The sequence below is a fragment of the Cornus florida genome, unplaced genomic scaffold, assembly GCF_030987335.1.
Source record: "Cornus florida cultivar Cherokee Brave unplaced genomic scaffold, ASM3098733v1 CherokeeBrave_3.0.0_Hap2_Chr08, whole genome shotgun sequence".
Classification (NCBI taxonomy): domain Eukaryota; kingdom Viridiplantae; phylum Streptophyta; class Magnoliopsida; order Cornales; family Cornaceae; genus Cornus; species Cornus florida.
In genome coordinates, this window is record NW_026775578.1 from 1826013 (window position 1) to 1843607 (window position 17595).

The window sequence follows — 17595 nt, forward strand, 5'->3', positions numbered from 1 at the left end:
ATTTTAATAAATATTTAAATCCCACCTTGTCATGGTATTATAATAAATTAACTAAAATAAAAAAATTATCAATTTTATTTTTTTAAACAATAATTTTTTATTTTTTCATAATTTATTCAAACATAAATACATATTGTTAAATACATATTATTACTGTTTTATTTTTCTGATAACTAATATCATCAAGTAAATACTCTAAATTATAATTATTATTATTATTTTTTTTTTTTGTGATGTTTATAGATATATATTTATATTTATATATAGGTTTAGACCACTATATACATTTTTTTACAGGTTATACTGCTTCTGTCAACTCGTTAGGGTTTAGTAGAGCGAAAGAAAGAGCAGCAAGCTAGAACCGAAGCAAAAGGCGGTGAACCGAAGAGACCAACTGAAAGTATCAGTATCGTCCCTTTTGTTAATTATTCTTTCTGTCAGAATCCTGAACGCCTCAGTAGACTTCGTTCTATGCTGTTATTACTCCAGCAAAATTACCTTACTTTTTCCAGGTTAACTCTCTTTCTCTCTCTCTCTCTCTCTATATATATATATATGCACATATTCTTATATACACATGCTTCTATATGCAGATAGTAATATATGCATGTAATTGTACGAAAACAAAGTTTCGAAGTATTTTTTTTTTTTTTTTCTTGACATCTTTAAGAGAATTTATTTGTTTTTCTTTTTGCCCCAAAATTGTAATTTCATCTTTCAAGGGTTTACACTTCGGAACTCTGGTACCCCTATATTGTCATTCTGCTCGGTCCTTTGGGGGCAAACCGTAGAGGCAAAAAGAGGGAATCCAGAGTTGGTCCATTCTGTCTCAAGCTTCATGGAGACAAAGAAGAGGAAATCCAGCAATCCGCACAAACATTCGAGTTCTCAAATGTTTAAAAAGAAAAAAATGAACAGAAAAAATGATCAAAATGGGGAGAGAAGGAAGAGGACTGGGCCTCGTTTACCAAATTCGTTGCGAAAGGAGCTCGAGAGCATGAATGCGGCTGATAATCGTTTGGACAGTGATGAATTGATCGATTCTGATGATGCCAATGACGTGTATGAGTGCGAAGAAGCCATTCCTGAAGAAGAATCCAGAAAGAATCGCCGATATGATCCCGTACTCAGCCTTGAGTACGAGCTTCCCAAGGAATTCGAGGTACCTCTCTCTTTTGAATTGCAAAGTTTATGTCACTACCTTTTCTTTTCTTTTTTTGCTTTTTCTTCTTCGATGTCTCAGTGCAAGATTACTTTGGCTGTTTCATTCCATCTGACTTCACATAGAAACAATTGATAAATGAACTTCATTAATTCAGAACATACTTGCTTAAGAACACTGCCAACCAGAAGCATGCCCCTAATAGCCTAAAGTTGCAATTGAAATGCAGCCCATTATAAATTGCAGCATTCCTAGGAAGCCTAATCTTGTCCAGGAAACAACTCTTCATCTAACCAAGATATTAATATTATTTATTGGTATCCTAGTTGTGTATGGATGATTGATTTTATAACTAGAACTGTCTCTTAACACCAAAGGTTTTTGAACGCTGAAACTTGCATCTGTTTCTATAGTGGCACAAATTGAGGTTGCATATCCGTTCTCTAGCAATCATGAGGTTACAAATTCAGTGAAATGCCATTAAGTGAGATTGCCCTTGTAACTGTTTTACCCCCTTTCTACAAAGTTCTAGGAGGCAAAAAGCCTAGGAGTCTACCTAACCTTCTTCAAATACAATTATAAACATACAATTACTTATATGAAACTAAAGTTTAATTCAAATATATTCATCTGAATTATTGTACCCAAATTGAATTAAAATATTAATTTGAGTCTCTCGAATTCAATGTTAATAAGAATAAAGATAATATCTCTATGCCATTCTAAACATAATGTAAATGTGATAAGAATCCGTGCATTATTTAAAAATAATTCATAAAAATAATTGATTGAATCTGACACCTACTTGAATAGGATCCACTTAAAACAAATTTCAATTTAATTATAAATCTTATGATTATCCACAATTGGGCTAGTCAGACATTCTTCTCCCTTTCAATGTCGAATGGTAAATTATGCATAAATTTTAGGATAAATTACACTCACACCCCCTGAGGTTGGGTTATATTTCAGCTAGAAGAAGATTTTGGTTTTAACTTTCACTTACACCCTAATTTACTTTTTGGCCTCTGACACATGCGAATTGACCTTTTTACCCTCAATTTTTTTATACAAAATATCTGTAATCTTAAATAGCCCCTATATATATATGTATATATTTATATATTTGTAGGCGATTGCAGTGGCGAGCCAGAGTCTTTCCTGTCTCATCTCTTTCTCTCACCTCTCCTCTATCTCTTTCTCTAACGTATGGAACGGCCAAACTTCCCCTTCTCGCTCTAGAATCTGCTCCATTTCCCCCTCTCTGCACACTCACTACATAGATATATCCGTATGTATATAGGAGGATCTATCTGTGCTTTAGGTATTGTATATGTGGAATACCTGCAACGATCTAGCTCCTTACATTACATCATATTTTTATTTGGACAATGAGTACCATTCACGTAACACTGACCTTTCTTTGTAAATGCTGATTAGGATGATCAATGTTAGTTGAATATTGTTTATATGGACCTTTTAGATTATGTGGTAAAAGAGTACTTATTACTATGTTATGCTTGAACTCAACTGATTAAACTTGGGAAATGGGTTATCAAAAGCATTATATATATACATATGATTTTTTGGGTTTGAATTAATTTTTGGGTATTTGGCAGATTCAAAATTGTGGGTTTTTAGGTCTCTGAACTCATAATAGCATATTCGAAATTGTGGGTTTTTGGGTCTCTGAACTCATAATAGCATATTCAAACTTGTGGGTATTTGGTAGATTTAAACTTGTGGGTTTTTGCCGGTTCAAACTTGCCAATAGCAAGTTCGCCGCCGCCATCGCCGTTTGAAGAAGAAGACGACCATAAACAAGAAGATAACAAGCCTTGTTGTCTCTTTGCTTCTTTGCCCAAAATCCAGTCATCGTGTGCCTCAAACGGGTCGCTCAATCAGCCGCTTGATTGGAGACTTCGACCGCGACCGCGTCTTTAATGATTTACCACTACTGTTGCGTCCGGTCACCTTGATCTCTGTTTTTCTTCACCTCTATTGTTGAATCCTCCATCTCAGATCTGCACAACTTATACATATATATATATACACACACACACACAATGAGAGAAGAAGAGAGTCTTTTAACGAGAGCAGTGTTGGTGAGGTGGGATTTGGGTGATGGATGAGCAGGGTTGATGGGTGGAGTTGAGGAGGAACCTGTGGGATTGGTGGATCTTTGGAGGGGTGAATTTGGGATGATGATGGTCTGAGGAGGAGGAAGAATAGGAAACGTGTATGTTGGGGGTAGTTTGGTCACAAAAATAGTCAACAGGAGGTCAAAGGATAGCATAATCATTTAACACCTCAAAAGTACTATGACCCCACCAAAATTTGACATTTGGGGTAAGTGAATGTTAAACCACTATTTCAAATGTAAATGAAATTTAAAACAAAAATGTTAATCTAGGTGAAATATGACCCAACCTCAGGGGGTGTAAGTGTAATTTACCCTAAATTTTATTATAGTATATTCTTTAGAACTTCCACCTTTTTCTTCATATACTAACTAATAAAATATTTTGGACCAACATTAGGGATACTGTTAGTGAGAAGTTGTCTTACGATAATAGTTATTAAAAAAAGTTATCTTACATTAATACTTAAAAAATCTGAATTAAAAATATATATATATTAAAAGCAGGTACGAGAATTAAGAGCTAGGGCTATTAAGCATGAGAATTCGTATTTGGATTCATAGAGCAACCACTCTTTTGCAATTAACGCTAACGGTCAGGTCTTTATCCAGCAAATGTGAGGGGAATGACCCTTTAAGTAAAGGTATGAGAATTTAGACATAATGGCTTCTTTTTCTTCCAGTTAATGATATCCCACCAATTCTTGATTACTTTTATACAGCAGTGGTTGATTAGGTGGTAATAGCATATTGATAAGAGAGAGAAAAAAAATAATAATAAAAATAAAAAATAAAAATTCCTTACTATGAGTGTTTTACAATGGTTGGTGAATGTGAAAAGTGAAGGAAAAAAAGAAATGAAAATAATATCCAACTTATCTCAGTGGAGTTCTTTAATTTCCTTGGAACTGAACATTGATTTTGATTTCTTGCAGATGTTGAGAAAATAATGTGAACACAATAAAATTGGATTTAAAAATAAATAAATAGAGCAGTTTGGATGAGGCTTTCTCATTTTGAGTTGAGAACCTAATCAAATCAGGGACCAAACCAAAATGGATGAATTTCGACAGTAATTAAAAGTGTGATAAGTTGTTATGAATTTGTTTAATAATGGCCAAAACACTTGTTTTCCTAATCTTACATTGTAATGATGGTGGTAGCTTGAACGAGCTGCATTGTGATAATGTTCATTGATTTGATTTGCTATTTATTGTGGAATGGCATATGTTAGCTTAAGGTGTTCCTTGTTAATCTGTTTAACTTGGTTTTTCATATATATACATATGTATATATGTATTTTTATTGTAGGATGAGAATGTAGCATCAGATGACGACAGCGACGAGGACATCAATGATGGATATATGAATGGTAGTAGGGAAAAGCAGATGGGAGATGTGTCTGAAGAGGAAGATGATGGGAGACATTCAAGGATGTTACAAGAAATCACTGGACTGCCCAGTGAGGCCTTTGAAGGTAAGTTTGTGCTTTGGAATTATGTTGCTTTTGGGTAACTTTGAAGTGTTCAAAAGTTGAATAATTGTCTATTGAAAGGGCAATTCAAGGTGCCTTGTGCTAATAGTCCTGTGTATTTGTGCAATCATTGCAATTGTGAACCAAACATTTTATTCTGAACAAAGTAGCACATACATATTTAGGCATCTGTTCTGAATATGTATGGAGAATTTCACATTTTTTGGTTGGTAATTGAAATAATTTCTGAGAATCTATTAAGGAGAACATGTGATACCCATTTAGGTAATTGTTGTGGTGACATCTAAAACTTGTAGTTCATTGCATTTTTTAAGCAATCAAAAACATGACTGATCTGAAATTTTCTATTAATTCCCAGGTAAGAAGAGGAAAAATGATGTTGTCATATCTGAGGCATATCCAGAGTCTGAATTTAATCCTAGTCGTGATGTTCTGGATGGTCATGGCCGCATTAGTATTCAGGACCTGTTGGATCCCCTTCATGGGAAGTCTGGTTTCAGTAAACTCAGAAAGAGTGTTCAAAGAATGGAGAGAGAATCAAAGTCCATTCAAGCCCCACTTCCTAAACCAGATCAAGAAAAAGTGGAGAGGAAGGTAACTTATGAACAATCAAAGAAGGACATTAATAAGTGGGGGCCTTTAGTCAAGAGGAATAGGGAGGCCCCTACTCGTTATTTTAACAAAGATGTAGATCTGGGCTTTTCAACTATCGGGGCAATTGCTTCTGAATTTGAACCTAGAACTGAATTTGAGAAGAAAATGGCTCCCTTGTATAATAACAGAGAGGTTCTGGAAGCTCACAACAAAGATGGTGCTAGGCTTCTTGCAATGAACAAGGTATGGAGGTCCTACACATTCTTTCTTTTTCAATTTTGGTATTCCAGCATCTGTCATATTTGGTTATCGTATTTTCACTGGTACGTGAGAGTTCCTTATGAATTTCTTTGATGGAATGGAAATTGTTCCATGGAGAATTGACAAATTTAGGATGTAGGAACACATGTTTGGTACTGTTCATTATCTGTGATGAGTGGAAATCTTGGAGATGTATGATTTGTTGAACTTTTTCATACTTTGCTTAAATATATTATAATTTTAAGTCCTTTTGATCAGGGAATGTTTTAAAAAGGAAGTGAGTGAACAGTTCCCAGTTAGTTACAAGTTTGTCCTGATAGAAAATTACAGTGATACAAAAAATAATATGTAGGTGAGGAATTCATATAGTGGTTCCGAATAAATGATTAAGATTCAATAACTATTTCTACCTTTGATGTAGTTCTTGATGTATTTTGACTTTGCAAAATTAAAGATGTCGATTATACAAAACTGTAGTACTTCAAAAAGAAGCATACAGAAACGCGGTGCACCGGTATAAATCTAGTAAGATTAAAATTTTCACTGATTTTTACTCGACCTTCTAAGAAAAAAAGATTGTTTAAAATGTTAATTCATCCTATGTAGTGATAATAATGTAGCGTTTGGATCATATATTTGTCTATAATCATAAGATACATTCATATGCACTGCTAAGAGCCTAGTCCAAGTTTGTAACTCTGTCTTTTCCCCCATGGGAGGTTGAGAGTTTAGGTCTTCATTGCAGTGTGCGAGTGTATGTGTGTTTTACCTGTCCAAAAAATTTTAAGATAAAAATTATGCATATATAAATTTTCATTGTCTTTACATTATTGATTGTGTAAGATATTTGATTATAATGCAAGGCTCTAATAAATTTGAATAGCTGAATTGTTCTGATTTTGATGTGCGTGTGAATTTCAAAAGCCGTGAAATTTCTCTCCCCATTTGCAAAAGATATGTGCCCTAAATATTAATTAGCTTAAAGAAAATTGTGTATTCACTAACTGTAGTTATACTCCATGGTAAAGTTAATTCAATTTTTGTGCTAATAAATATAAGGGAATGTAGGAGTATTTTCCCAAAATCTATAGGGTACTGGTGCCCTAGTGTCTAATTTATGTTTGCACTTAGTGGGATGATTGAAGAATCCATGATTTTTGTTTTTTTTTTTGCACAGATTTTCATAGTATTGATGTATGGCACTGCCGTGAGATATACCCAATCCACACTGTAGCAAAAATAAGAAACAAAAGAAAAGGGATATTTAGATCTATCTGGTTAAAATTTAAAAGGTAAGCTCCTTTTTTACCCAAAGGCACATAAGATGTGAGAATTCTAGTGGTGAACATTGTTTCCCTTGTTTAACTCAACTTAACTTTTTTTTTTTTGATAAGTAAGATTTTATTAAAAACGCTCAAAAAGGGGAGCGAAGCCCAAAGAAACAAAAGGAACACAAGGGCCAGAGGGCACCTTAGACCTTCAGAGAGGCCAAAAAAACAATAATTTCCTCTATAGATCTATAATCTCTCCCTGAAACCCAACAAAAAAGAGTAGAAATAACAGAGAACTTAAGCATAGAAACATGCTTCTTTTTCCCGTCAAAATATCTCCTATTTCTCTCAAGCCAAATACACCACCAGATACAAAGCGGCGTAGCCCTCCAAGCATTCCTAATGCCAGCCCCAACAGAGTCGCCTCTCCAAGCCTCAATCAACCCTCTAGAGGAAAAAGGCATGGCCCAATGAACCCCAAATAAACGAAGCATCAAATCCCAACAATCTCTGGCCATGCTACAATGTAAAAGGAGGTGATCAACAGACTCCTCATTACACAAACACATGTAACAGTGATTAACCACCACCTGATTCCTCTTCCTCAGATTATCCTGGGTTAAAATCTTACCCAGAACAGAGGTCCAAGCAAAAAAAGCGACCTTGCGGGGAGCCTTGGACCGCCAAATAGACTTCCAAGGGAAGGGATCTCCATGACCAACCGAAAGGCATCTGAAAAAGGACCTAACCTCAAAACGGCCATGCGAGGTAGGAATCTAGAACCACCAATCCGATCCCCCAAAAGAAAACACCTGGCTATACAACAACTCCAGAAAACGAGAAACTTCCTCGATCTCCCAATCCTGAAAATGCCTCCTGAAACGAACATCCCAAGACAGTAGAAGCAATCCTAAAGAGCCGTGGGAACGCGAGAGCAAGAGGGAGATCCCCACACCAGAGATCCATCCAAAAACTGATCCTCCTTCCATCTTCAATATGAAAACGAACATGTTTGCAGAAATCATCCCAACCCCTCCGAATGAAATGCCAAACTCCCACCCCCCTTGGACCACGCATCTCTAGGGAGCACCACCCACCACGACTTTTCCCAAATTTGCGAGCAATAACTTTCCTCCATAACCAATGCCTCTCGATCCCAAACCTCCAGAGCCATTTACCAAGAAAAGCCTTATTAAAAGGCAACAACCTCTGAAACCCTAAGCCTCCACACCGAATTGGACGGCACACTTGTTCCCATCGAACCAAGTGAAACTTGAACTCTTCAACCCCCCCACAAGGAAGTTGCACTGCAATCTTTCAATTCTCTCAGCCACTGAAGAAGGAATCTGAAACAGAGACAAGAAGTATGCAGGAAGGCTAGAAAGGGTGCTCTTAATCAGGGTAACCCGACCCCCCTTGGACAGGTACTGCTTTTTCCAACCTGCCAACCTCCTCTCGACTCTGTCCACAACCGGATCCCAGCTCCCCACATATCTCGAAGGGGCACCCAAAGGCAATCCTAAATAAGAAATGGGAAAAGAGCTAGTGCAACAACCAAGGATGTGAGCAAACAACTCAATCTCCGGAACATCCCCAACAGGCACAAGAATACTCTTACCAACATTAACCTTAAGGCCAGAAACAAAGCCTTTTTAAACTATTTAGATTGGCTGCATGAATCCTGTTTTGCTAGCTAATTTTTTTTCCCCTCAGTTGATATAGTATCTTTCCTAACCATTTTAACCCATATTAGTTTCGGTCTTCCTCTTCCCTTAGCATTGCCCTCAATAAGGACCAGGTCACTTCTCCTAGTCGGTGTAGTTATTGGCCGTGGCTGGACATGTCTTTGATAGGTGTTAACTTTAACAATCAAAGTAACAAGTTTATTTCTAATTTTGTCCCTTTTTGTAACGCATCCATCACAACATTCTCATTTCATGATATGTGGGCAGAAACTCTTTTGAAGTCTGGTTTGTTTAATTGTTGTTTTTATGAAATTCACAATTCAATTTTAGATGCATACACCAGTCATACAATGTGCTAGAAGCATTCCTCCATTTAATTATACTGCTTTAGTTCTATAATTAACTTTGCTTCCAATTTATCCCTGTGTATATAATCAAGCCTAGTTAGCGGAAATGTTCTCTATTCGGTATATTTTCAGCTTGATCTTCATTACATCCTTACTTTTGTTTGTAGGTTCTGTTTATTTAGTTATAGTCCTACTTATTTAAATCCTCTTGATTTTAGAGCTTCTCTCCGAATCTATAGCACTTAGGAAATAATATACACCATGGACATATCTTTAATACATATTGTTAGATCATCCATAATCAAGGCAAAAAGATATTAACTTAAAGTTAATCCTTGATGTAAATCTACATTTTTTTTTTTGGGGGGAAATTCACTTGTTTCTTCTAAAGTTGTTCTCGTGTTGGTCATAGTATCAACATGCACATCTTTGTTCAATATAAGATGTTAACTCATTTATAAAAAAGGCATAATTATTATTCTAACCTATTGGTATTATTCTGGGTACTTTGAAAAAAAAAAACACTGTTCTATCAATGTATGTCAACAAATCTCCCTAAACTATATTTTAGCTAGAAACCCTCCATCTTTCAAGTTGTGCAAAATGTCCCCCCTTTCGTCAGATTGTTGTCAAGTCTGTGGAATTATCAAAGGAGATTGTTGCAACAGATTTTTTTTTTTTTTTGATAAGTAAGAATAATTTTATAAAAGCGCTCAAAAGGGGAGCAAAACCCTGAAAATATACACAAGGCCACAAAGGACCTTTAGGCCTTCAAAGAAGCCAAAAAATTGACAATTTCATCTAAAGATCTATGATCTCTCCCATAAACCCAACAAAAAAGGGTGGAAATAATAGAGAATTTAAGAGTAGAAATCGACAACTCCTTCCCATCAAAATATCTTCTATTCCTCTCGAGCCAAATACACCACCACACACAAAGAGGTGTAGCCCTCCAAGCATCCACAATGTGAGCCCCCACATGGCAACCTCTCCAAGCCTCAATCAACCCTCTAACGGATCCAGGCATAACCCAAAGAATCCCAAACAAGCCAAACATCAAATTCCAGCAATCTCTAACCATGTTGCAATGGAGGAGAAGGTAATCCACAGGAATTGGTTTGTAAGAAAATGGTTTAGATGAATATGATACTAGTTAGGAATTGTAAAGATGGATAAAAAAATATATATCCTGTTGGCAAGTTCATCTGCACAATATGGGCATCAATCTAGGTAAGCTTTTGAGTTTGTCAATGAGTATCTGCAACATCCTTGGAAATCTTTATTATCTGCATAGAATTTTCCCTTTACAGGTTGTTGAACTTCTTTATGATCTGCACAGAATTTATACTTTTCAGGTTTATGATGGATTTGAGTTGTAATTGATAAGATGGTTTTGTTTATTTCTAATTTTGATTTAGCATATTTATGACTTGTGTAGATTTTGACTTGGTTTGCGTACTAATAGGATGTCTGATAATTGGCTGATTGTGCTTTTTTCTTCCCTTTTTCGGTGGATAATATTTGACAGATATCTGTCAAAGATGTGATTGACCGCGAGAATCGTCTGGCTAAAATGCGTAGCCTTCTTTTTCATCATGAAGTGAAGGCCAAACGCATAAAAAAGATCAAGTCCAAAACATTTCATCGTCTTTTGAAGAAAGATAGATTGAAAGCAGCAGAGGCTGTAATGGAAATGGATCCAGAAGCTGCTAAAGAACTTGCTATGAAGCAAGAGTTTAAGAGGGCTGAGGTAATTAGCATCAATTCGCATTTGGATTAATTAAAGTCTGTGTTCCATGTATAATTTTATCATCTTAATTATTATAATTTGTATAATTTTAACCCTATGGACTCGTTCAGGAACGCATGACACTGAAGCACAAAAACAGCTCCAAGTGGGCAAAGCGCATTCTGAAGCGTGGTTTGGATGTACAAGATGATGGAACTCGAGCTGCTATATCTGAACAGCTTCATCAACATGCTCTTTTGAGTAGGAAAATGAACTCTATGAGGGACAGTAGTAGCAGCGATGACAGCAGTAATGAGGATGATGGTGATGAAAATGCATCTGGTTCAGACCAGGATAGAGCATCAAAATTGTTGGAGAAAGCGAAAGAGAAGACACTTAAAGTAATAGACAAAGATGATGAATCGCCTAAATCGGGAGTGCTTTCTTTACCTTTCATGGTAATCTTGGTGCATTCTACTTGCAATATCAAAAAATTTACACTTTCGTATAGACATTCTACTCTTTCCTTTTTTTTTTCTCCTTCTTCATTAGAAGATTTAGGAGGTTTTATCAACTAGGGGGAAAAAAAAAAGATTTAGTAGGTTTAAATATATTCAGATACAAGAAAGAAGAGGTGGCCTAATGCTTCTTATTCTGCCCATTTCACTCTCTTTCAGAGTCAGATATTTATTTGGGACTGAAACTGCCTAAATGATACTTATTTATCTCTGTTTTTTTTTGCTCGATTGCTTTGGCATAGGTTCGTGGATTAAAAAAGCAAAAAGAGGCAGCTAATGAAGAAGCTAAGCTTGCTCTTCAAGAGTATGAGTCATCGTTAAAGCAATTGGAGGATAAGAGTGATGCAGAAAGTCTAAAAACGAGGATCTCAAGTGGTAGACGGGTTTTTGGTGCTCCTAAAAAGCAGGTTGAAGAGTCCAATAACATGATTAAATCAGATAATTATTTTGGTAATAGCGATAGTGAAGACAACTTTGAGGCCAAGGAAGATATTAACATTGGACGCTACAGAAGTAATAATTTGCATAGGGATGTAAACATTGATCCTGATTTACTTCGTGAGAAGTCTGAGGTTTGTCAAGATCCTGTGATTAAGGTGAGAATTTCTTGCTCAACCTTCCTTTTAAGTTGTTTTCGTTACTCAGTGAGTGACAATTTTTATTGTGGTTGTTCATAGAGTTTTGATGCTATTGTCGAAGACCCAAGGCCCAATACAACGTATGAAGTTGCTATTTTTGCGTCCGACTCTTTGAAAAAGGTTTGTTTAGTCTTTAATTTTTATTTTCTGCCCAAATAGAAGATCAGTAATTTTATACCAACTTCAAATGATGAACAGATGGAAAAGTTACCAAAGAAGGATAATGAGCAGATGAAAAGTGAAAAGAGAGTAGATGCCAGTATCAAGAAGTCTCCAAGTGTTGGAGTACCTTCCCTGCATGACCAAGATAGAAGGGTAGGACCTTTCTCCATATGTTAAGCTTGCACTGCTTACATGATTGATTAATTTGATTACCTCCACCTCCCCCTTACTTTTGCATTCTGTTCCTTTTCTTGAATTCTATGCAGGAAGTAGGTGATGATAGTGAGACAGAGAGTGAAGGACATATGGTGGATGGGATATTGTCTTCTGGCACCAAGTCAACGTATGAGCTTCCATCTCAAGCAGATCTTATACACCGAGCTTTTGCAGGAGATGACGTGGAGGATGATTTCGAGAAGGAGAAACAGGATATCTTGAACGAGGAAAATCCCGAACCTGAGAAGCCTGTTTTACTCCCTGGGTGGGGCCAATGGACTCGTATACAACAAAAGAAAGGCTTACCCTCTTGGATGCTGGAAGAGCATAAGAATGCCCAAAAAAAGAGGGAAGAAGCTCTTAAAAAGAGGAAAGACGCACATCTTAAACACGTAGTCATCTCTGAGAAGTTTGATAAAAAGGTCAGTGTTCTTAAATTTATGGTTTATCAACATGTCAAATAACTAGTCTGCTTCTAATGATTTTAATCATAAAGTAATGGTGAAAAAGTTGCCCTGGTAGAACACAGGTTCACTTAAAAAGTAAAAAACTTGCATGGTCTTTTGCCTTGAACAATATGATTACACATTTAACCTTCCGGGAAAAAAAAATATGATAACACATGGCAGTTATTGCATGATGCAGTCAAAGTTCACATTTTCACTGCAGAAAAAATTGGAGGATCTGTAAAATTTAGAATCTGACATGCTTGACTTGTGGCCTATTGATATCTCCTCTCCTTTCAAAATTTAGTAATGTAAAATTAAAATTTAAAATTAAAATAAAATAATTGTAAAGATTTTTTCCCTTTGGATTTTTGAGTTGCCAGATTATTGTCATACCAGTTATTGCTTAGTGCTGCTATAATCGCGTTAATATCCTGTTGATTATGTATAGAAGCTTCTCTTATATAGTTTTGCTCTTTTATATGGATTTCACAGGCTGAAAAACTATTTTTGAAGAAATTGCCCTACCCATACACGTCCAACGAAGTATATGAACAGAGCATCCGAATGCCCCTTGGACCCGATTTTAATCCCGCAACCACAGTTGGAGCTCTTAATCGGCCAGAAGTGAGTTCCTCAAAATAGCTTTTGTTTAAACTATACTTGGAGAAACATTTTTTTCTTTTGCTTTCATGTTTATTTGATTATATCCAATTCGATATCATTGCCGCTACATTGCTTATTATCCCATTTGAGTGGGTTGGGTTGTGTATATCTAATTGTGAAGAAGAAAAGTAATGACTGTATTAGTAGCAAATAATAAAAACGCATTTATGTGTATTATTCTCACTTAACTTGTCCTTCACAGGTGGTGAAGAAAGCCGGGGTGATTATAGAGCCGATCAAATTTGAGGAGGTGAATCTCCATGGAAAAGCAGACAAAAACAAAAGAAGAAACGGGAGAAAAAAAGTAGTTGCAGAAGTATGAAAAGAATTCAAAGCTAGCAATGTTGTTTAAAAGGATAAATTTTACTGATAATCTCTCTTATTTAACTCGAGGAAGTAATTTTTCAGTGCCGAAGAGGAGGATATTTATTACATGCGACTTTTGGTTACACTTTTTTTATTGATAATATCTTCATCTTTTTTTTTCTTTTTTTTTTGTGTGTGTGTCAAGAAATACACACCCCACCGCTTAGCTTTGCCCTCCTATAGGCTCAACCGTTACCATCCACTTTGAGAGGGTATGCTAAAATAATAATAATATTAATATTAATATTAATATTAATATTGCTTTTAAAACCTTCTCTTAAGAAACCAAATTTTCTTTTCACGTAATCATTTTATTTTACTCATTTGTCCATATACTTTTTATAATATTGACTTGTCCGATTTTCTCTCTGGGTACTTGGTCTTTCTTTCATTAGTTTCATTATTCATTCTTTATGTCATCCACCCTTAGTCTTTTAAGGGTTAAACGGGAATATATAATTTACGGTTAAGTGCAAAAAAAAAAAAAAAAATAGAACTATTGTTTAAAAAATTTTGAAACTACCATTTTTTAAAATGATTAACTTAATAGAATTTTACTACTTATAATAAAACTTATTGTACTCAATTTAAGCTTTTTTACTGTAAATAAATACCTTCTTTTTCATATAATATATCCATTAAAATTTAATAAATTATATAAATAAAAAATACCTTATTTTTCATGCAATATATTCGTTAAAATTTAAGAAATCACTTAAATTGTTTTAAAATTTTCTACTTAAGATTTTTATTTCAAAAATTAAAGGAAAATTTATGCAAATTTAATGGAGAATATGTCATCAAATAAGAAAAATATATCAAGTGTATAAATTTATGCAATTGGTATGACTTTTTTTTCATAATTTATTTCAATAAGAAAAATATATCAAGTGTAATTCAATAACAAGGGGATTTATGGTCATTTATTAAAAAATAGTATAAGCATTGGGACATTTTGCAACAAAATGTGATAGTTCAAGGGGTATTATGTATAAAATATACTTTAAGGGGGTTATTTGTAAATTTAAACATAGTTTAGGAGAGTTTATTATATTTTATCCTATAATTTATTGTTGGACTCGTGTAGTTTTCTTGTCCCAAAAGTTTTGGGTAATTATTGAGAATCTTTTTGTTAAGAAGTCTAAGAAGATTCGAATGTCACATTTCAGATTTGATACTACCATTTACTATTTCTACCAATGGCGAAGATATTGGCAATCTCTGATAACTAAGAAAATCATAATCGACAACCAATTTTACATTCTCTCGTCAATATGTATTTATAATCGACTTTATATATTTTCTCTCCGTTTCTCTCTCTCTTTCTTTTATGTTAGAAAACTTTAATTCTTTTGTAGTTTTAAATCATTTGTTGTTCCTTAGCTTAGTTGAGTTGGGTTGGGGATTAATTTTATTTATTATTATTATTTTTTCACAGGGATCAATTCTTTTAGGTGTTATGATACGGTACAAGCATTAACTTCGCTTGGGTTTAAAGGAAGAAGCCGAGGCCCTAGCTTAGTCCCACTCTATATATATATATATATATTGGAAGTTCAAGCAACTGAGAGAGAACAACATCCTAGTCCCACTCCATTTATGGAGCTTGAGTTGAGATTTTTGATATACACTCCGTATGAATAAGAGAGAACAGGAAGTTGAGTGAAACCATTTCAATAAGTAAATAACATGAAGTTGAGTGAAACCATTTACACATTTTGCCAATAAATCAACACGATCACTATATCATTCCTTTTTTAAGTAAAATTTGAGGAAGGAATTATGTTTGTTATTGTTCTGGTCCAATGAGGAAAACTTGGAATACAACGACCACGAAGCATTTTTTGGCACTTTTTATTAGAGTCTTGCAATAGTTGTCAAGGATAAAAGATAATTTTGTCAGTAAAAAATAAATTAAAGTTAAAGTATTTTTAAAAAATGCAATTACCAAATCTAAACTTTACAAGTCGGACAGAGTTCATAAAATTGAAAATCAACTTACAATCAATAAACGTTTTTCAAGTTAACAAGTCAAAAAAGTTTCTAATGGTCTCGAAGTAGAAGAGACACTGTTCAGATAACTTCATCAAATCGAGTAATGGGATGATTGATCTTGAAGTCACTCTCTAGATTGTGGTTCTTTAGGTTTTGGATCACATTGAGAAAAAAAGAAAAATTGAAGAAGATAACTTGGAATCCTTATTACTGAACTTGAATTGCAAACATAGAATATATTCGTACATGTCTAAGATTATATCATTACATGTCACTTCATTTTTTAAAACAGCGGTTAGTAAATATTAGCAAATTTTTTTTTTTTTTGGGGTCATTTTTCGGTCTACCAAAATTTCTTTTATGAAGCTTTAACAAAAGACTTTCTGATATTAGTAAGTTTTCCCATAAAGGGCCATATTCATGTTTTAATTTGTTCGAAATAAAATTTCTAATTCTCTCAAAACAATGTGGTTGAAGGTCCAAGTCATGCCTTGTATGGTAGAATAAAAATTAATAATGATTTTTTCTCATTAACGATGATGAATTTATTAATTTGAAAATAGAAAATTTAATTTATTAAGATAATAAATACAATAAGTTTTTTTTTTTTTTTTTTATGTGTGTGTGTATATTAGGACGTAAAACAGAGTGAGTTTGGTTTTTAGATTCAATCCCATTTGAAGATAATTTTTAAGGATTTTGGATTTTAATTTTGATTCAGATTTAAAATAGATTGGATATGAACTTTTGTTGGAAGATCTATTGGATTATAGTTCACGATGGATATTTGGTGAATCATGCATTGATTTGAGTTTATTTTGGTAATTTGCAATAGATAAATTTAATTAGAAGGCAAAAATGCAAAAAAAAAAAATTCGGCCTATTTTAAATTTACAACAAACACTTCTAAACTATTCTTGGTTGCAAATTGAATCCTAAACTATTAGAACGTTACAAATTGCCTCATTTTTCGGCAACCAGATGGTGAAAATTACTTAAATACCTCAACTTATTAATTTATATAAAACTTATAAAATATCATAGATGTAAATACCCATAATACCCTTCAAGGACATCTTATAGTAATAATAATAATAATAATAATAATAAAAACAACAATAATAATAAGAGCTAATTCATAAAACTCCCACTACTTTTAAATTTTGATCATAAACCCCCAACCTATTTCAGAAAACTCCTACACTTCAAAAAGTGATCAAATTGTCTCAATATTCGTGTCTGACCCGTTAACCCGATTGTGAAATGACAAATTTAACCTTACTATTTAATGTTAAATTTAAAACTATTTTTTTTAATTTAAAAAATAATTTAGAGAGAGGCGAGTTTGAAAGAGGGGGGTGGTGAAGAAGATAATTAAAGGGTATTCTTGTAATTTAAAAATATATATTTTTAGTTTTAAATTTAACATTAAATAGTAAGGTTAAACCTGTAATTTCACAACAGGGTTAATGGGTCAGACACTGATATTGGGGCAATTTGATCACTTTTTTAAGTGTAGGGGGTTTATGATCAAAATTTAAAAATAGTGAGAGTTTTATGAATTTAGCCCTAATAATAATTGGTTTTTTCCACTTTTGCTATATAACTAACAAGGCTAAGCTGAGTTTGATTGAATATATATATATATGTTCATGTCCATTCATACACATTTTTTTTTTTGAGTACGTGTATCGGCTCCACAACACACGGACCATCAAGTTATCGAAAATGAGACCTTAAGGACTTACCTCCCGAATCTCTGCCAACACCGCTATACCCTTAGGGGCATCCAATCATACACTTACTATTTTTATTTATTTTTGTTTATTTATTTATTTATTTATTTATGACTGCAGAAACTATTTGTAGGCATGTGTACCCATGGAAGGACCAATCAAACCATT

The 17595-nt window shown here is 34.1% G+C and overlaps 1 protein-coding gene across 1 annotated transcript; it reads left to right on the plus strand.

Annotated features, from left to right (window-relative positions):
• Positions 1 to 295: 295 nt before the first annotated feature.
• Positions 296 to 13779, plus strand: LOC132268824 (uncharacterized protein C57A7.06). The gene is made up of 12 exons (XM_059769675.1): positions 296 to 512; positions 723 to 1162; positions 4614 to 4779; positions 5156 to 5634; positions 10484 to 10705; positions 10816 to 11142; positions 11445 to 11798; positions 11880 to 11960; positions 12039 to 12155; positions 12269 to 12640; positions 13160 to 13291; positions 13533 to 13779. Exons 2-12 carry the CDS (start codon positions 839 to 841, stop codon positions 13650 to 13652), a joined length of 2694 nt encoding a protein of 897 aa, XP_059625658.1. The 5' UTR covers positions 296 to 512; positions 723 to 838; the 3' UTR covers positions 13653 to 13779.
• The last annotated feature ends 3816 nt before the right edge of the window (positions 13780 to 17595 follow it).

What these genes read in the sequence shown, in the direction of transcription:
- LOC132268824 (XM_059769675.1), top strand. Translation starts at nt 839, where the DNA reads ATGGAGACAAAGAAGAGGAAATCCAGCAATCCGCACAAACATTCGAGT. An exon ending in AAGAGTTTAAGAGGGCTGAG is followed by an intron (nt 10,706 to 10,815) that starts GTAATTAGCATC and finishes GGACTCGTTCAG; the next exon opens with GAACGCATGACACTGAAGCA. An exon ending in GTCAAGATCCTGTGATTAAG is followed by an intron (nt 11,799 to 11,879) that starts GTGAGAATTTCT and finishes GGTTGTTCATAG; the next exon opens with AGTTTTGATGCTATTGTCGA.